This window comes from Penicillium samsonianum (genome assembly GCF_028829775.1).
Source record: "Penicillium samsonianum strain IBT 33392 chromosome Unknown utg000007l_segment0_segment0, whole genome shotgun sequence".
In the NCBI taxonomy this organism is placed as follows: domain Eukaryota; kingdom Fungi; phylum Ascomycota; class Eurotiomycetes; order Eurotiales; family Aspergillaceae; genus Penicillium; species Penicillium samsonianum.
The window spans coordinates 3,575,868-3,592,672 of NW_026643265.1; the positions used below are offsets into that span (position 1 = coordinate 3,575,868).

Here is a 16,805-nt window from a genome sequence, read left to right on the forward strand (position 1 = left end):
GTATCAACCAAAGCCCAACCTTTTCAAGCCGCACCCGTCTTCGCGGCCAGCGAGCCGGTGCCGCGCGAAGAGAAGATACCCATAATTCCAAAAACGACATAGAACAGAGCCAACGGATATGCCACGAGACCCCTCATGCCACTCATGCGTGCCACAGCGCAGAACATCCCCGACGAACTGTATGTGCACCAGCCAACAGCGGCAATGGTCAGGAGATAACCGAACATGGTGTCCATGGGAATCAGGATACCAATGAGACTGGTAAGCACCAAAGGAAGGAAGCAGTAGCCCAACACGCTAGCGGAGCGCGGGAAGGTCAGAGTAGCAGAGAAGTGGCCCGCGGCCGAGGCACCGGACATGGAGGGTTTGTGGTGGGGGTTGTAGTTGGTAGGGTCGGCGGCGTTGGGAGTTGGGACGGTGTCGAGAGCGGGAGACATGAGGCTGAGGATCAGATGCAAAGCGACGGTGCCGAAAACGGCGACGCCGTAGATATAGCCGTAGAACACCTTGCCTGAGAGGAGAAGGAAAGTGCCATACAGGACGATGTAGAGCAAAGCTCCGTAGAGATCGCTATCATCCATAAGGTGATTATCGATAGAGGCGAAGGGATTCAGAACAGTCAGAGTCTAGAGAATGAAACCGTCAGAATCCAATGTTGAGGCATTCACTGCTGAGCAGAACTACAATCCAATTAAACCCGGGGTAAAAAAACAAGCCACCCGCAAGACCCAGACCCCACGTCTGCTGAACGCGCCTAATATAAAATCAATCCACACTAACCTTTGTCCGAATATGTTCAAAGTTGACGCCCAACTCCTCAAGCAACGGTGGTTCACCATCATACCCCTCCGTCCCAAATGCAGCCAACCAACCGGTCCTCAGGCCGCCCTGTTCGCCCATCCGTCCACTGACGCCAGCGGCCGGGGACCCAAAGCCCCCATACCCACTACCGGCAGGGTAAGCCTGCGTGGAGGGATTGGGAGCTCCGCCAAATCCGGCACCATAAGATGCTTGTGAGGGGGTTGTGTGACCGGAAACCGAGGAGTAGGACGAGGGGAAGAACTGGAGATTCTGTGGTGCGGAGCCCTGGGGGGCGTAGCCCTGCTGTTGTGGATAGTATTGGGCCATTGCCGCGACTGACGGCGTAAAGAGCGGAAGAACGATAGTTCCTGTTCTGACGTAGGACGTGCTTGGGGTTCTTGGAGAGTAGCGACTGGCTAAGGTGTAGATTGTTGTAGAGCTTCAAAGCTCCAAATGGCCTCAATGATGTTGGATGACTAAGCGTCAATCGGCCCGGGGCCCGGGCCCAGCAAACTACATATGTACCTAGGTACGAACTAGTGAACTAGTTAGTACATTCAAATGTAGGGTAGACGATGTCTTAATGGCAACATTAATCTAAGCTTGATTGGAATTGGTAAAACAATGTATAAGGTATGGTTGAACCCGTAAGGAATCTACTTGGCAATGTTTACAGGAAATTGATACCGATACCCAGCTGGAGCCCTTTGCGGCCTTCTTCGCCCTTTCGCAACGCCAGTGGCAAGGAGAAGTTGAGCTCGAAGCGAGCGACAGGGTGAGCATACACAATACCGAAGCCAGCTGCGACACTAGGCAGTCCGCTTTGTAGTTCAGAGAGAGTTGAGCCTAAGGCATCCTGCACCTCGCCATTAGTAGTAGGAGTGCCTTTCTGTGAGGTTTGCAGAGAAAGCAAGCGGCCACCGTTCAAGAAGGCCTGGAACCGCACGGGTTTCTCAGCACCAAGTCGGGGAAGCGGGAACAGCAGATTGGCGCTTCCGGCGGCGTACACATCACCGCCTAGTGAATCAACGCCCTCCCGAGGACCGAGACCGCAGAGGCGGAATCCACGGACATCAGTAGGTCCTCCAAGCTGGAAGCGGTCATTGACACGGGAAAGTTGAGGGCGGGGGTTGGACTCCAGTCCAAGAGGGTAGAGAAGACCGGCACGGAATCCAGTGGTGAGGCTGACGCCGCTGTCACCCTTGATTCCTGGGATCGGAATAGGGATGGCACCTTGTGTCTCAATTTCCGATTTCCAGAAAGAGACGTCGCCCTTGAGCGGGCCAAATCCAGCCAGCTCGTTGAAGGCTTTGGCATAGTAACCACGAGATGGCAGAAGGGCATTGTCCCGTTGATCATTAACCCAGCTATGGAAAATGCTGCTCTTCACGCTGTCACCTGCGTCTGCGCGGACTGTAGGGGAGGCGTTCTCCGCAAGGCCAGTAAGCTGTCTCCAGAAACCGTTGTATCCAAATTCGTGACGGTGGCCTGATTTGGACATCCATCGGAGCTTGCTCCAGCCACCCTTGAGAACCTCTTCGTGGCTTGCCCAAGACTTCTGGGTAGAGCTTGCAATACCGCCAATTTCTAGGCGGAAATCGGGATCACCCAAAATCGGAGTCTCGAATGCAGCCTGGTAAGCGGACCGTGTGCGGGTACCGAGCGAAGCGTTCAAGTTCAAAGTCTCGGCGCCACCAAAGACATTGCGCCAGAGAAGATTACCGTAGGCTGAGCCCTCAGCATTTCCCAAGTCTGTTCCAGTCTTCATCAGCACGCGGGACTTCTCCCGCGTCGCCAGATGGACATCGATGTTGCGCATGCCATTTTGGCCTTGCGACTCATCCAAGTAGACCGAAATAGGCTGGTGGAATATATCTGAAATGATGTTAGTAGGCACCCATCATTATTATTATCCCGTCATCTCATACCGAAACGTCCAAGTTTATCTGCGGTAGCCGACACTTCCCGCAACGCTTCGGACAGTGTATAGGGCCGACCCTTGTTTGCACTCAAAAGCGGGCTCAAGTTGCGCTCAAGGAAACTTCGTCGGGTATGGGGGGCACTGGTGACTTGAACAGAGGAGATGGTGCACGGCAAGGTCGAGTTTTCGTCGATCTAATAGATTTCGCGATCAGCCGGGGAACTCCGCAAATAAATGCGAATTGCCTGTCATCGGCTTCTAGGATATGAAGTCCATACCAATTCAGCAAGTCGATTCTGGGCCTTTTGGTAAATAGCTTGCATACGCTCGTTCACGGCCTGCTGTTGCTCTTCCAACACCTTGGGGTCTGCTCGCTGTTGCAAACGCTCGAAGACCTAGGAGCGAATAGAAGTCAGTAGAGTGTCAACTAAGCATCCAGGCAGTTCATAAGCTGCCTGAGATATGTACTAACACTCTCGTCTCCTTCAGCAAAAGAGGAAGACATTTTTGCGGCTGCAATGGCCAGAACTTTCGGCCTCCGGGGAATAGATCGGGGTGCGCGTGCCGAACCCGCAAGATATGGAACCAGCACGTGACCCGGTGAACGTGAGCGCCTGATTGCGACAATCCACCTTTGACTCCTCAACTTCTTTCACTGTTCATTTTCTTTCCTAGGTTTCGTTTTCTCGGTGCTCATAAAATACCCGAGTTGTCCTCCTGTTTTGCTTTGTGAAGTCTCTTGCTTCTGCTCATATCACCAAAGATGGCGACAAAAGCGGCTTTCAAACGGGTAAGTGGCCAGACCTCAGGCCAATCGGTTATCCATGGATAGTGTCTAACAATACTCACTATAGCTCACTCGTGAATACCAAAATATCCAAAAAGATCCCACACCATTTATTGTGACCCATCCATCTGAGACCAACATCCTTGAGTAAGTGATATACATCCCCTCGCATTGCCGCCTTGCCGCAGCACTCCCATGCTAACCTGCGCTAGATGGCATTACATCCTTACTGGGCCTCCGGGGACTCCTTATGAAAATGGACAGTATTGGGGTACATTGATATTCCCTCCCGAGTACCCATTCGCTCCTCCCGCCATCCGTATGCACACACCCAGTGGCCGATTCCAACCTTCCACTCGACTCTGTCTAAGCATCAGTGACTTCCACCCGAAATCCTTCAATCCCGCCTGGGAAGTCTCGACCATTCTCATCGGTCTTCTCTCTTTCATGACCAGTGAAGAAATGACCACGGGAAGTGTCAGTGGTTCAGAAAGTGAGCGCAGAGTGCTTGCCGCGCGATCTCGGTGGTGGAACTCGACCGGAGGAGGTTCTCATGTCAGCGCCACTGCCGGCGTCACTCGAACTTCTAAGGGTATCAACAACGTCAAGGCGGGAGATGGAGGCTTGAAGTTCCGCACAGAATGGCCTGAACTCAACCAGGAAAATTGGGCTTGGATGAAAGAGCATCGCATTGATTCCACCACCGGCCAGATTTTGCCTGATCCCGATGCGCCCACCAAGTGTTCCCCAGAGACAAGTGCTTTACGCCGACGACCCAATGGTAGTGCTCCTGGAATTGGTTCTGTCGTGGACGGTGGACACGTTGCGAGAGAGGCTGGTCAAGGCTGGGCCGGACGAAACCGAATCTGGATCTGTGTTGCTGTCTTCTTTGGCTATGCACTGATCTCACGACTATTGAGTGATATGCGAGCATGAGGCTGAACTGGTTTTTTTTTTTTAATATGTTAGAATACCCTTTGTCTTCATTTTTTAACCTAGGCTTTTTTTTTTTTTTTTTTGTTGTTGTTGTCGTTGTCCTGTCCTTAGCGGGTTCGCAAGCATTATTCGGGTGCCCTGGGGGGGGGGGGAAGGGGGGTTTCTCCAAGACAATGAAGTCCAGAGTTATTGAATACAAGAATAGTCGGCCGCTTGGGCGGCCGTGTCGAGTCTTTTTGGTAGTCTTTTTGGTAGTCTTTTATGGTAGTCTTCTCAGATGGTCTTTTAGATGTCTTTGTAGATGTCTTTTTTGGTGGTCGTTTTTGGTGGTCTTTTCGGATTCTTCTCAGTTAGTCTTTTCAGATGTCTGCTTTCATAGATATTGTCTCCCCCTTCTCAGTTTGTTAGCTAGACGGCAGAAAAAGGGGGGGAAAAGCATACTTTGTGCAGACGGACTTTTCTATGTATAACCAGGGACATGAGGAACCTTTTATTATTCCAAATATATGTTACACCGTTGAGCACCGGATCATCCCAGACGATTAGAGCTGAATCGGGCTTGTGCTCGCCCCCCCGCATTGGCAGCGTAACTACACTCCTTTTCTCTTCTAAATCCGCCTTCACCCAACTGCATAGTCTGCCATCCACTTGCTTTATTGGTTTGTCTTCTGTGTTTTGCCTCTCTTCCTTTGCATTCCGAACTTGCCTTGGCCTTCGGATGGATCATCTGCAGCCTTTCACCTTTGGTTCGCCTCGGCATACCCATTCAGGTCAGTGCTTTCTAGTTTTGATATACTTGATATTGGCTGGGGAACATGGCCTTACTGAGCCCCGAATTCTGTTGGCTCTTTTTTGGGTTTTTTTCTCTGTTTTGAGGTCATATTCGCATCAATTTCGAGTGATATTGCTCTTTGTTTCGTATTTGTCTATATATTTCCCCATCAGTCAGCAGCGTTAGAATTGCACCAAAGAGGTCCCCCTCGATTGTCAAGAGCTTGGACTGAAGTACCCGACTAGAACCCAAGGCCAAACCTGCGCCGCTGGATCGGCCTTCCTTTACATTCATCGATCACGACGATGACTTGACCTCCAAGAGAATTAAAGATGTCAATGCACGCAAGGCTATTCGCTCTCATGTTATGCGCGATGTACGCCGACGTGAGAGACTCGCTGGGTTGAAACGAACCTCCAGACAGAATCGCGGGCAATCCGATGCTTCCAAGGCTGCCGTTGATGAATCAAATGAACAAAGACTGACGTTGAGGGCTTCACCTCACTCCTCTGCTTCGTCTTCCTTACTAGACACAGACTCTGGAGACTGTTTTACCTCAATTTATCGTGGGCGTCCTGTCAGGTGGTGTGCTGGTTATCCTTTGCCTCTCCATTCAAATCCTAATCCACCTACATCATGGTTTCTTGATCCTTTCTTTACGCTGCCCGGTACCAGTGAGCTTCCTTCGATGGTTGCCCGCTTGGTGTACTATTGTAAGTATTACTCATTCAGCGTTTTCAATTGTTCTGGTCGTTTTAGGTGTTCATGCTGCATGGGCCTCCCCAGAACTAGAGCTGACTACAGGGCGAAGGGAAAACCATATTTGTACCGATGACTTTTCCGAACACGAGCAAAGATTCAAACCAAGAGATGGAACTAATGGTTCGATCCTCATTCTCGGATCCGGGTAGTTTCTTTGGGTTGATGAGCATGTGCGCTGCCCATCGGGCCGTTCTCGCAAGCCAGCGATCGGGTAATTGGGACTCGGTGCTTACCAACGACCCTGACTATTGTATGATGAGAGCAAAGTCCATTCAAGAGATGAGCGCAAAAGTACGGGATCCGCGTCGCAGACTCAGCAATGAGGCGTTTGATACCATAATCAACCTCCTCACTGGCTCGGTATGGATTCTGTTCGTGAATCTCGGGTTGCAGTCTTGCAGTGTTGCTAACATCCCACAGCTAATTATCGGAGAGTTCAGCGAGGTCCATACTCACTTAACAGGGCTTAAAAGTATGGTTGATCTGCGAGGTGGAATAACAGATGAGAGTATTCGTTCTTCCTCTATGTTGTCTGCCATCATCACGTACGTGTGTTTTCGGCTCACCTCTCTACTGAGTTCCGCTTACGGTTGATGAGATAGAACCGACATCAAAGCCGCCTCGGGCCTAATGACCAGACCTGTTTTTCCATTAACTTGGGATGCACAGCCAATCCCTTCGGAGATCCAACAGCGAATCAGACCACTGGCTTCGTCTCCTCTCAACAGACTAGGCACGGGATTTTCTGCCAATACATTCCTCAGTCCCTCCTTATTGAAAATTATAAGCGTGCTTCGTGACATGGTATTCTTTAGCATCACTTATCAGACAAATCCTACAGTGATTAAACCTGGTGACCAAGACTTTTTCCGCATCCTCAACTGCGAAGCAGAGCATCAACTTCTCAGCTATATCTATGCAGAAGGTTCCCCCAATCCAGAGCCCAATCTTCATCCGATTGAAGCAGTCACTCGAGTGGCTTCTATTTGTTATCTCAATCATTTTCTGATTGTCTCGCCTTCATCATCTGGGTTGGGTCGAGCCCTTACGAAACACCTCAAGACAGCGTTGGATAGCTACAAATTGTCTCTTCTTGTGGGATTACCAAATCAAAACTTTGGACTTTATGTTTGGGCATTGTTCGTCGGAGCCCAAGGTGCCCTAGGACAGCCTGAAAGACAATGGTTTGTGGAACGGCTGGCCCGTGTCGCAATGATATGTGGATGGCAGTCGTGGGAGCAAATTTCGAAACTTATGGGCGATTTTTTCTTTGTTGCAGCTTTGGACAGCTTGAATTGGCGCTCTATCTGGGACGAAGCGATGACTGGGTTTGTGATATCCGAGTCGGAGGAATTGGAATTCTCATCTCTTCTTGGGACGAGTGCTCTCTCCCTTACTTAGCTCTCAATTATGGGCACTTGTATATTTTGCACGGCAAAACCAGCAGTAATAGTAGTAATATGCAAAAAGAGAAAAAAATTGCAAAAGAAAGATATTTCGTGAAGTATATACAACATAACTAACCAAAAAGATATCAAAAGATGAAGTATAAAACCCTCTAGACCAATGTGACTTGTTTACAGCTAGGCTCGGCCTATCACGTGGCAGCTTTATGTCATCAAAAAAAGTCCGCTTTCTCCGGTCTTTTATCGCGTTCGCTTTCGCCTTGGATCTTACCATAAAATTTATTTGCTTCATACTTCAAAATGGGTTGGTTCTGGGCAGACACTCCGCAGGCTTCCGCAGTCTCGATCCCACATGCGTCCTCAAACGCATCTCCTCCGGTTCGTTTTGCGTATACTGTACAGCTTTGATCATCTAGACTGACTCTTATCTAAAGCCGGGATGCCCGATGCATGAATCGGGCTCGAAGGCTTCACCCTCGCCAACACCTGCTACTGAACTCCCCAGCAGCTGCCCCATGAAATCGAAAGATTCTCCCTTTTATTCGGCCCCGAAATCAACACCGGCGCAAACACCGCAGCAACCCACCGACACCGCGGCGCAGCCCTCAACCCTCTCAAAGCTTAATCCCCTGAACTACATGTTCTCGTCTATCTCCCAAGAGCGAGCCGCTAATCAAACCGTTGACCTTCCTGTTGAGCGTGAAGGCTCTTCAATCCCAAGAGGCGATGGCGAAGGCAACTGGGAGTATCCGTCCCCGCAACAAATGTACAACGCCATGCTGCGCAAAGGACACACAGACACACCCCAGGATGCGGTGGAGTCGATGGTTGCAGTGCACAACTTCCTGAACGAAGGCGCCTGGGACGAAATCGTGGGATGGGAGCGTGTATTCGCCAAGGGTCTCAAGTCTGGATGGGAACACTGCCGCCGCGGCGAGGAAAACCTGAGCATGGACTTGACCTATGCAGACGAGAATGGTAAATTCGATTCGACCTCTGAGCCTCGTCTACTCCGGTTCCAGGGTCGGCCGCAAGAGTGGTCACCTAAGGCACAGATATACCAGGCACTGAGCTGGGCGTACCCAAGCAAGTTTGAGTAAGAACTGTCTTCACGGTATTTACACTAGGCAAAATGCTGACTCCAATTCCAACAGGACAAGCCCTCCATTTGACCGTCACGATTGGTATGTCGTCCGCCAGACACCTTCGGGCCCGAAGGAAGTTCGATACGTGATCGATTACTACTCTGGGGATCCAGATCCCCACGGACTGCCTGTCTTCCACCTTGATATCCGCCCTGCGTTAGATACACCGACGGCCGCTGTTGAGCGCTTAATGAGGTGGGGAGGTGATGTCTGGTGGAGGGCTAGCGGCGCATCTGTTCGTGAACAGGCCTCACGCTAAGAGTGCTTGACAGTTACAACAACTAAGCTGTCTGCTTCTTCACTCCACTCTGTAATTATTCGAAGGCATGGCGCTGGCGTTCCATTGCTTATCTTCGCTTGTGCTTGTACGATGTTTATCTTCTTCCCTCTTGTCTTATATCACAACCTCGGTCTTTCTCCGTTCGTCTATGAAAATAGACACATGATAATGATAACTTTGCGTTAATTTTACTTTTTCCCCCAAAACACTTAGAAATCTCATGTTATGCTCGCAGATTTCGTTCAAAAAAAACCAAGTGTATTTCTCTAAAATAACAAAAATAAACCAAGTCTGGCTGTCTTTTTATCATTCAACGGACATGCCATCTGAGCTTTCATATCAACAGTGGAGAATTGAGCATGTATGGTACAAAAGAAGAATGGCGAATGGTCTTATATATTAGGGGACAGTTGGTCGTACTTGACGCAATGTTCAACACTCTCGACACTGGCCTGCAGCATTCCACGAGCCTCCAGGCCAACCCAGACCCAGAGCATTGAGTAGTCGCCCGAGCGCACAGTTTGCAAGAATGAACTGCCAGATCCCAATTGTCGTAGAATAGGAAGGGCACTAGATAAAGTCAGCTTTAGTTGAACAAGTTGAAAGCCTCGTGGAGGAGAAAACTTACCTCTTGAACAGATCTAGGTCGGGGTTCAAACTACGTCCGATTCCTTCAAGCAAAAGACATGAAATGACGACGTTGACAAAATCTCCTTCAAACCGAACGTGGTGCCCACGGACCATAGTCAATACCTCACTGAGGATATCGCCAATCTTGACACTGCCCAGAGCGAAGGTTCGAGACTTGATACTCAAAACCAAATGCTGCATTTTCAGCGCAAATATCTCTGGATCAATGACTTCTTCCGGTGTTCGGCATCGCTCGACCATAAGCTGACCAGCCCGGTATCCGTCAAATTCAGCGATAGCTCGAAAGAGGTCCAGGAAGTTCCGTCGGTTGGTCTCATTGAGCTGAGTGACAAGACCAGTGTCGATAAATATCAACTGCGGTCTATACCCCTCGTCATTGAGCTGGGAAAGAGCAGCCTTCCAATCCTCGGGATCATCGAGATTCGGACGTAACCGCTTGAGGACTGCCTCTGTCACATCAACTTCGGCCCGTGTCGGGGCATTAAATGCACGCGAATGCTTGCCAAGGGAAAGGTCCAGCTCGCTGGGCCGGTAGAAACGAACCATGATATTCCCCGGATGAAGATCGGCATGGACAAAATTGTCTATGAGCAGCATATGCAAAAATGCATCAAGGCCTTGATTGGCAATATCGTGCTGATATAAACCCCCTCCGATATCCAAGAAGGTGGCCAACGGGATGCCCTGGGCAAATTCCTCAACCAACACCTCACGGGTGGTGTATTCTAAGTATGGGTATGGGAACCAAGCAGTAGTGCGAGAATTGAACTTCTGGCGGAATATAACGAGGTTGGCGGCTTCAATCCGAAGGTCCAGTTGTAGCTTCATCATTTCACCAAACTGTTGTACTTCATCAGGGAAAGACAACCAGTGCATCGTGGGGATGACATTGATCAAGTGGGCAAAAAATGACATGATCCGCAAGTCTCTATGTATCATTTGTTCAACCCTGGGGTGCTGCACCTTGATCGCGACATACGATGATGGCACCCGCTGCGGGGAACTCTTGACCAGCACGTCGACATTTTTTCGAACCTTCTCACCCAGGGTTGGTGGTCCGATGCCCAATTCTTCTTCATTGGTTGCAGCAAGGCTCGGTTTCAGCTTTGCCTTGTAGACCTGTGCAATCGCTCCAACACCCAGTGGTTCCTCCTGGAACTCTTCGAATATGTCCTCGAATGGTAGTCCATTGAATGCTTTGCGGATGATACGCTTCGTTTGGTGAAGTGAGTGAGCGGGGGCATTTGAGTGAAGTGACGACATTATGTTGCACATTTCCGGTGGGAAAATATCTGTTCGTGAAGCAGCCCATTGGCCGAGCTATTCAAGAAGTCAGCTTGTCAGTTCAGTCTCAATGGACAGTTCTTCGCCAACCAAACTTACCTTGATGAACGCAGGACCAGCCCGCTCCATTGCCTTCACCAAAAACCGATACCACCACAATGTGCCAGACCGCGCGCCATCCCGGCCCTGCACTTTGCGACCAAGCCAGATAGCGGGCACCGTGGCGACAACCGGAATAAAGATGATAGCAAGGTGAACAAAGCGGATGCCTATAGCAATAGGATCATAGACATAACAATAAAAATAGACCCATATTGTCTGGGAGAGCTTCGAAAAACCTTGCGCGTCGGGCGAAACCGTCTTCCGGGCCTCTTCGCGCGAAGCCTCCAGCATCTGCATTTCCGCGGTCTTGTCGTGGCCATCATTCTCTTCCGCCAGTTTCAAAAAGGCTGCTGGTGCCAGAGTGGCCATGAGCACCCCACCTATTACGGGAGCCCTTCGCGGGGTGCCTTTTAGTAGTTGCCGAGGCCATGGCGGGTGACTGAAATGTTGTCGGGGGAGACGCAGAAGTCCGCGTTTGAGACAGAAACGGCCGAAGAGACCGGCTGCCCTCATGTTATCATGCAGGCGTATAATATGAAGATAGAATGACGAACTTAGTAGAAAAGTCGAAGTCGAATTAAGAAGTAGCCTCGGAGTAGAACTCCTGGTCAAGATCCCGAACGATAAACACGTGCTGCGACGTCATAGTAGACAATGGGACAAACAAGACATACAAGACAAACCCTATCACATAGTTACTATACTATATAACTATGTTACTCATGTTGAGCATATATAACTTGTACAGAATACGCATAACTTAGTAATTATGAAAGATAACCTATTCGTTGATGGCTTTGTTTACGCTCTGGCTAATCTTCTGAAGTCGTCGACCCCTGCATTCCACAACCACATTCCTCGTCCTCTGTCCGCTTGCAATTAACTATTACCCAATCCGGCAATATACACGGCGGATCCTAGCTCTTTATCAAGGAAAAAGAATTGAAGGGGGTCGATCTTGTTTTATAGCGGTTTCTGTTAGTGACTACTAGGACTTCCAAGTCCCGAAAACGGATCCTCAAGCCTCATTCAAACGACCGGAAAGATGGTCTTGCTCGACATTAAAATGGGCCATGATGCCCAGAGATTCACAACCGCTTTTCCATTATCTTCGGTTTCTCAAACGACTGCCAGATGGCGCGGGAGCTGTTAATCATGGGTCATACCCAGAACCTTCGCGATATCGAGTCCAACAATGAGAAAAAGCACTCGCACTGGCGCGATTGGGCCTTTGTCCTTCTGTGGGGCGTTGTTGGCTATGCATGCATCATTTTTATGGTGTTAGCCTACTCCAACCCGGGGCTTATACCCTTTGATATCTCTTCATTACTGTTTCGCAAGGAGATTTCTCCATTCTTCGCATTCTCGCAAGGAACGAGTCATTACTCTAAGCCGCAGGGCTTCAAGATAGTCGCTCTAGTTCCCTTCCATTACCATGAGCGTACAGCAATCTTGGACTGCTATTTGCAGGTATGCACCATCTCACCGTTACTATATGGATTAATTCTAACATAATTCAAGAAAAACCTAGTCCATAATAATGGATTTCTTGATCAGGTCGTCTTTGTGCCGCAGACCGATGACGCCGTTAGCATGGAATGGCTGTACTCTATCGTGAACCAAACACCCGAGTATGCTATTTCTTCTCGCGGTCATGAAATGGAATGGAAAGTTGCAAAGGATAATGTGATGTACATCCGAATCGACGGTGATATCGTGTTTCTGGAGGACAATGCCATTTCGACCATCGTCAAGACGAAACTCGACAATCCAAGCACGCTGATGGTATCGGCCAATGTGATAAACGAGGCAGCTCTCGCATCTCTTCACAGTCATCCGGGAACTGCACTCCCATATCTACCAGAATTGTACGACGTGAAACAACCGTCCCGATCAAAGTCGCAACTGAAGCACGACTGGCGCGCTTCAAGCCTTCCAAGCTGGCAGGGCCCACTGAGCTTCAAAGTAAGCAAAGACTTTGATCCGCCATTTGAAGGGCATCGCTGGCTACTCCCCAGAGATGCGGGCTCTGCTCGAGATCCTATCGCGAGATCCGTATACACCGACACTGGTCCAACCCTGCATGACTGGACTGTTGGTGCACAGCAACATTACTCCTTCTTGCACCACCTAGAACACAATGATTTGGGCCGTTACAAGTTCCCGATGTGGGTCGATCCAACCGAGCCTGCCAGCGAGAATTTTGGGTGCTTCTGGGGTAATGATGCAATGGATGTGCACCGTATTTTCCGTAACAACCAAAAGGGATCCTCCCGCAATTGGCATATGCCGGATGGCTCTCGTCCGCATGTCATCATAGATGGAAAGGGGCTTGTTTCACATTATTCCGCTCGCCAAGGTGCGGCTGGCCTGGACGCTACGGATCTCATAACTCGTTACCGAGCATATGCGCAGGAGAAAGTGTGTTTGCAGACCGAATGACCTGGAAACCCCTGGGTCTCAGATAGTGTCAATTAATGGAGGAAGTTACATGTACATATACGTATATACCCAACGATTTTGTTCAACTTTTGCACGGCTTTTGCACGGTCCTTATAAAGAAGTATGTTTTTTTGCTCGGGTACTCGAGCTATCTCTATGCCTACAGCGATACTTGATTCAAATTATCATGTTTTGAGGGATACATACAGTGAGAAATTTCCCTCTATTTTAGTTCCTCTAGAAAGGTATTTCATGGCCTTCTTTTGAGTCCGTTCCTAGACAATATTGGTTCGACGGTCTACATCAAAGCACACATTTGGCCGAGACATCACATCATATGCAACCATAATAACACGTGTGTTCTAAATGCATCATATCATCTTGAAGCTCTCCAATTAAGCATCTGTTACAGCCTTCAACTGTGAGGCATTGAATTTCACCAAGTCTTCCAGCATATCTCTATAACCCACAGGAAGTGCACCAGACTATTTTCCAGTTAGCAGATGACTAGCATTATTCTAGAGAAAAATACCCACCTCGTTCGTCAGCAGTCCCTGCACAAGAACAAAAGCGTTGTCACGGTCTTTGATCTCTTGCGACTTGTCTGTCTCCTCAGCCTTATCTTGATTAGGAGTGCCTCCGCCTAGGGTCGTCTTGAGTAACTCGGTAACCTCTGTCTTGTGCAAGCAGTCCACAACGGCGGCACAACCGAGTTTGTTTGTGGCCATTAGAGCTAGAGCAAACCAGCCTTCACTGCGAACAACAGGCCACTGAGTCTGTGTGATCATCGCACCTACTGGTAGCGAAACACCCTCGTGCAGGGTGTACAGCCGGTCAAGCAAGGACTTTGCTTGTTCATTACCATCGCGAGCCTTGGGGCTAACAGTCCGACAGATCGAAGCAACTGTCCGCCCAATTTCAGTCTTGATTGGCGTGGAGTCTGTTTTCTCAAAAAGAGACAGGAGCAGAGAGAGATAGGTCCGTTGGTGGGCCGGGGAATCAAGATCTTGCGAGAGAGGAGCGAGAAGATGGGAAATGTTATCCATCGAGGAGATAATCACCTGGCGTGCGATACTTGCAGCCGAGAATTGAACCTGCGGAACAGATTCATATGCCCATAATCGTGAAATGGCAGGAATGATACCAGCTTCTCCAAGAATGGCTCGGTTGTCGCCGGCAATTGCAAGGTTCTTCAGGAAACCAAGCGAAGAGTGCAGTACTGCACCACGGGCATCACCCTTGAGAACGGATATCAATTCTTCGTGGATTTTCAAGTCCCGGACCATCACCTGGCAGACCTCGTCGGACCGGGCGAGATTTCCAAGCATGACACAGGCACAGATCTGAAGTTGATCTTCGGTTGCAACCACCCATGACTTCAATGTCTGTGAAAGAGGAGAGTCAAGTGGGTAGTATTGAGCGAACAATGGTGAGGCTGATACCTCAGCCAAAGCCTGGTTAATCTTGAGGCGGACCTGCGCGAGAGCCTTGACATCTTCGCTCAAAGAAGGGTCCACCACAATCGAAAATGAATGGCGCAGGACGTCCAGCACGCCTTCCACCATTCCATTCGACACGCAAACATTCTGGAACTTTTCGTGCTCTAGGTAAGCAGCAAGAGAAGTTGCCAATGATGAGAAATGTGCAAAATCAAGAGTCTCATCAATAGCAAGCTCCATCAGCAGTAGAATTGTTCCGTCGGGAGAGTGTTCAATGCCTTCGGCTGTGAGTTATATGTTAGATCGGTAAACAGACTGAGGTTAAAATAAAGCATACCTTGCTCTGAGGCCAACTCAATCAAGTCGTATGAGAAATTGAGTAGAGCCTCATTGTCTTCGATCTCGCCATCTTTTATCAGCTTCAATAAGATGTAAGCTGTTCGATTGGCAGCTATTTGGGCATGTGCTGGTTCTGATATCACATTAGCAAAATGTGTATCACCAGCCGGCATTTTCTGGACATACTGTAATCCATGCAAATGTTGTAGATGACCGGGATGGCAACAAAAACTAAATCTGGATCGAGGAAGTATCGAATGATAGCAAGGGTATAGTTTCCCTTGACAACAATCTCCCTATTCTCATCTGCATCGACGTTAGATATCTGGGCACATATATAACTAATTGCAGCATACCTGTATCGGCACATGAGTTTCCAATAACTCGCAAAGAGTGAAGCAAGAAGCTGGTATCAACTTCGCCCTTCAAAGAAACTACATCCAGGAAGAAGTCCAGAACACCAGACTGGCCAAATAGAGCACGCCATGAAGCTGGATCCTAATCAGCAAGTCGTAAGATTGACATATAAGATAAGATTGACCCACGATCTCTGCTACCATCCGCAATAATTTCAGTAGCTTGAACCAAGTACTGGGAGTTACAAGCCCAGAGCTTTTGCAGAGTAGCCCTCACGCTTTGTAGGGTGTCGGCGTCCCGTCGCCCGCGTTTCGTGTTTGCATCGGCCTCTTCGAGAGATGCATGGAGCTCCTTGAGATCGAAGCTATTTCCAGCCTCGTCGACCTCCTGGGCCTTTTCAATGATGTCTCGCAATTCACGGAACATCTCCTGTTGTTCTTCCGAGTCAATGGTTTCCGTGCGGGGTGGTAAAGAGGAAGAAACCTCCGGTAGATCTGAGAGAATCTTTTTGATGGGAGGCAATTCCAAATCCCCCTTTTTCGAGACTGAGTGGCCAGCATCTCCATGAACGGCCAGTTGGGCGGTAGATATACCCGTGTCAGACATCTTGCCGAATCGAGGCCAGACAGTTGCCTCCGGGGTGTGGGGTAACTTGGAAGGGTCCGTGTTGAGTTGAAGATATGAATATACGAATTTCTGGCCGAACGGGAAAGGCCTCCTCAGTTAGATGGAGGAGCCTAGATGGCAGCCTGTTGACCCCGTCGCAACAATTTAAACACTGTAAACAAACAGCGTTTGCTCTGGTATGAAAGTACTGGTGGCTTTTAATCAGGCAACGAGAGCCTAAAAATGGTTTTTTGATTAGTGGAAGACAAGCGGCTCCTCAGCAGAAATATCGCAGATACAAAGTAAGTTTAGACTCTTCGTGGAAAGACGGAGGGTGCTGCCTGAGGTGGATTCAGGCACCAATCTCGTTTAGTTAGGTTAGGCCCAAGTATACCAGTAATGTTATATGGAGCCATCATGTTTTCTGTGTTGCACCTTCCTTGGATAAATATAAAACTATATACTATATGTATCTATCCACTGAGATCAAATATCAATTCTTGCTCGTGATCACGTGCTCCGCTCGGACTACTCTGTGTGTAAGAAGCTTTTGGAAGCTTGTAGGTAGAGGGAAAAGAAATAACCCGATAAATAGCAAATATATATCCCTAGGTAGTATATAATATCACATTAATCCAAGGTTCTCTCACTACGGAGTTTTGGTTATGGCTGTTAGGCAAAATACATAAATCCGATATAGGGGCAAAAAAAAAAAAAAAGAAAAAAAGATGGAGCTGCGCGGAATCGAACCACGATATTCAAGGAATGAATCATG

At 48.9% G+C, this 16,805-nt stretch overlaps 8 protein-coding genes across 8 annotated transcripts; 4 read left to right on the plus strand and 4 right to left on the minus strand.

Moving 5' to 3' along the window:
- Nucleotides 1-23: 23 nt before the first annotated feature.
- N7471_012193 (transporter YIP1) lies at nucleotides 24-1,128 on the minus strand (the record flags this gene model as incomplete). The annotated part of the gene is made up of 2 exons (XM_057284912.1): nucleotides 24-626; nucleotides 781-1,128. The coding sequence occupies 2 exons, from the start codon at nucleotides 1,126-1,128 to the stop codon at nucleotides 24-26; spliced, it is 951 nt and encodes a 316-aa protein (XP_057131178.1).
- Nucleotides 1,129-1,471: 343 nt separating this feature from the next.
- Nucleotides 1,472-3,227, minus strand: sam50 (SAM complex subunit SAM50; the record flags this gene model as incomplete). Its single annotated transcript, XM_057284913.1, has 4 exons — nucleotides 1,472-2,676; nucleotides 2,730-2,916; nucleotides 3,001-3,117; nucleotides 3,195-3,227. The coding sequence occupies 4 exons, from the start codon at nucleotides 3,225-3,227 to the stop codon at nucleotides 1,472-1,474; spliced, it is 1,542 nt and encodes a 513-aa protein (XP_057131179.1).
- Nucleotides 3,228-3,485: 258 nt separating this feature from the next.
- N7471_012195 (ubiquitin-conjugating enzyme E2) lies at nucleotides 3,486-4,445 on the plus strand (the record flags this gene model as incomplete). The annotated part of the gene is made up of 3 exons (XM_057284914.1): nucleotides 3,486-3,512; nucleotides 3,577-3,656; nucleotides 3,722-4,445. The coding sequence occupies 3 exons, from the start codon at nucleotides 3,486-3,488 to the stop codon at nucleotides 4,443-4,445; spliced, it is 831 nt and encodes a 276-aa protein (XP_057131180.1).
- A 718-nt stretch (nucleotides 4,446-5,163) lies between these two features.
- Nucleotides 5,164-7,380, plus strand: N7471_012196 (uncharacterized protein; the record flags this gene model as incomplete). The annotated part of the gene is made up of 5 exons (XM_057284915.1): nucleotides 5,164-5,215; nucleotides 5,463-5,930; nucleotides 6,074-6,339; nucleotides 6,400-6,524; nucleotides 6,582-7,380. 5 exons carry the CDS (start codon nucleotides 5,164-5,166, stop codon nucleotides 7,378-7,380), a joined length of 1,710 nt encoding a protein of 569 aa, XP_057131181.1.
- A 277-nt stretch (nucleotides 7,381-7,657) lies between these two features.
- Nucleotides 7,658-8,999, plus strand: N7471_012197 (holocytochrome c synthase CYC3). The gene is made up of 3 exons (XM_057284916.1): nucleotides 7,658-7,763; nucleotides 7,820-8,481; nucleotides 8,540-8,999. The coding sequence occupies exons 1-3, from the start codon at nucleotides 7,686-7,688 to the stop codon at nucleotides 8,787-8,789; spliced, it is 990 nt and encodes a 329-aa protein (XP_057131182.1). The 5' UTR covers nucleotides 7,658-7,685; the 3' UTR covers nucleotides 8,790-8,999.
- Nucleotides 9,000-9,046: 47 nt separating this feature from the next.
- On the minus strand, nucleotides 9,047-11,432 carry N7471_012198 (ABC1 kinase family protein). The gene is made up of 3 exons (XM_057284917.1): nucleotides 10,845-11,432; nucleotides 9,439-10,781; nucleotides 9,047-9,380 (listed from the first exon to the last, which is right to left on the minus strand). Exons 1-3 carry the CDS (start codon nucleotides 11,358-11,360, stop codon nucleotides 9,203-9,205), a joined length of 2,037 nt encoding a protein of 678 aa, XP_057131183.1. The 5' UTR covers nucleotides 11,361-11,432; the 3' UTR covers nucleotides 9,047-9,202.
- A 549-nt stretch (nucleotides 11,433-11,981) lies between these two features.
- N7471_012199 (uncharacterized protein) lies at nucleotides 11,982-13,289 on the plus strand (the record flags this gene model as incomplete). The annotated part of the gene is made up of 2 exons (XM_057284918.1): nucleotides 11,982-12,317; nucleotides 12,369-13,289. 2 exons carry the CDS (start codon nucleotides 11,982-11,984, stop codon nucleotides 13,287-13,289), a joined length of 1,257 nt encoding a protein of 418 aa, XP_057131184.1.
- A 395-nt stretch (nucleotides 13,290-13,684) lies between these two features.
- N7471_012200 (uncharacterized protein) lies at nucleotides 13,685-16,030 on the minus strand (the record flags this gene model as incomplete). Its single annotated transcript, XM_057284919.1, has 6 exons — nucleotides 13,685-13,774; nucleotides 13,826-15,012; nucleotides 15,066-15,200; nucleotides 15,254-15,373; nucleotides 15,424-15,558; nucleotides 15,613-16,030. The coding sequence occupies 6 exons, from the start codon at nucleotides 16,028-16,030 to the stop codon at nucleotides 13,685-13,687; spliced, it is 2,085 nt and encodes a 694-aa protein (XP_057131185.1).
- Nucleotides 16,031-16,805: the final 775 nt, after the last annotated feature.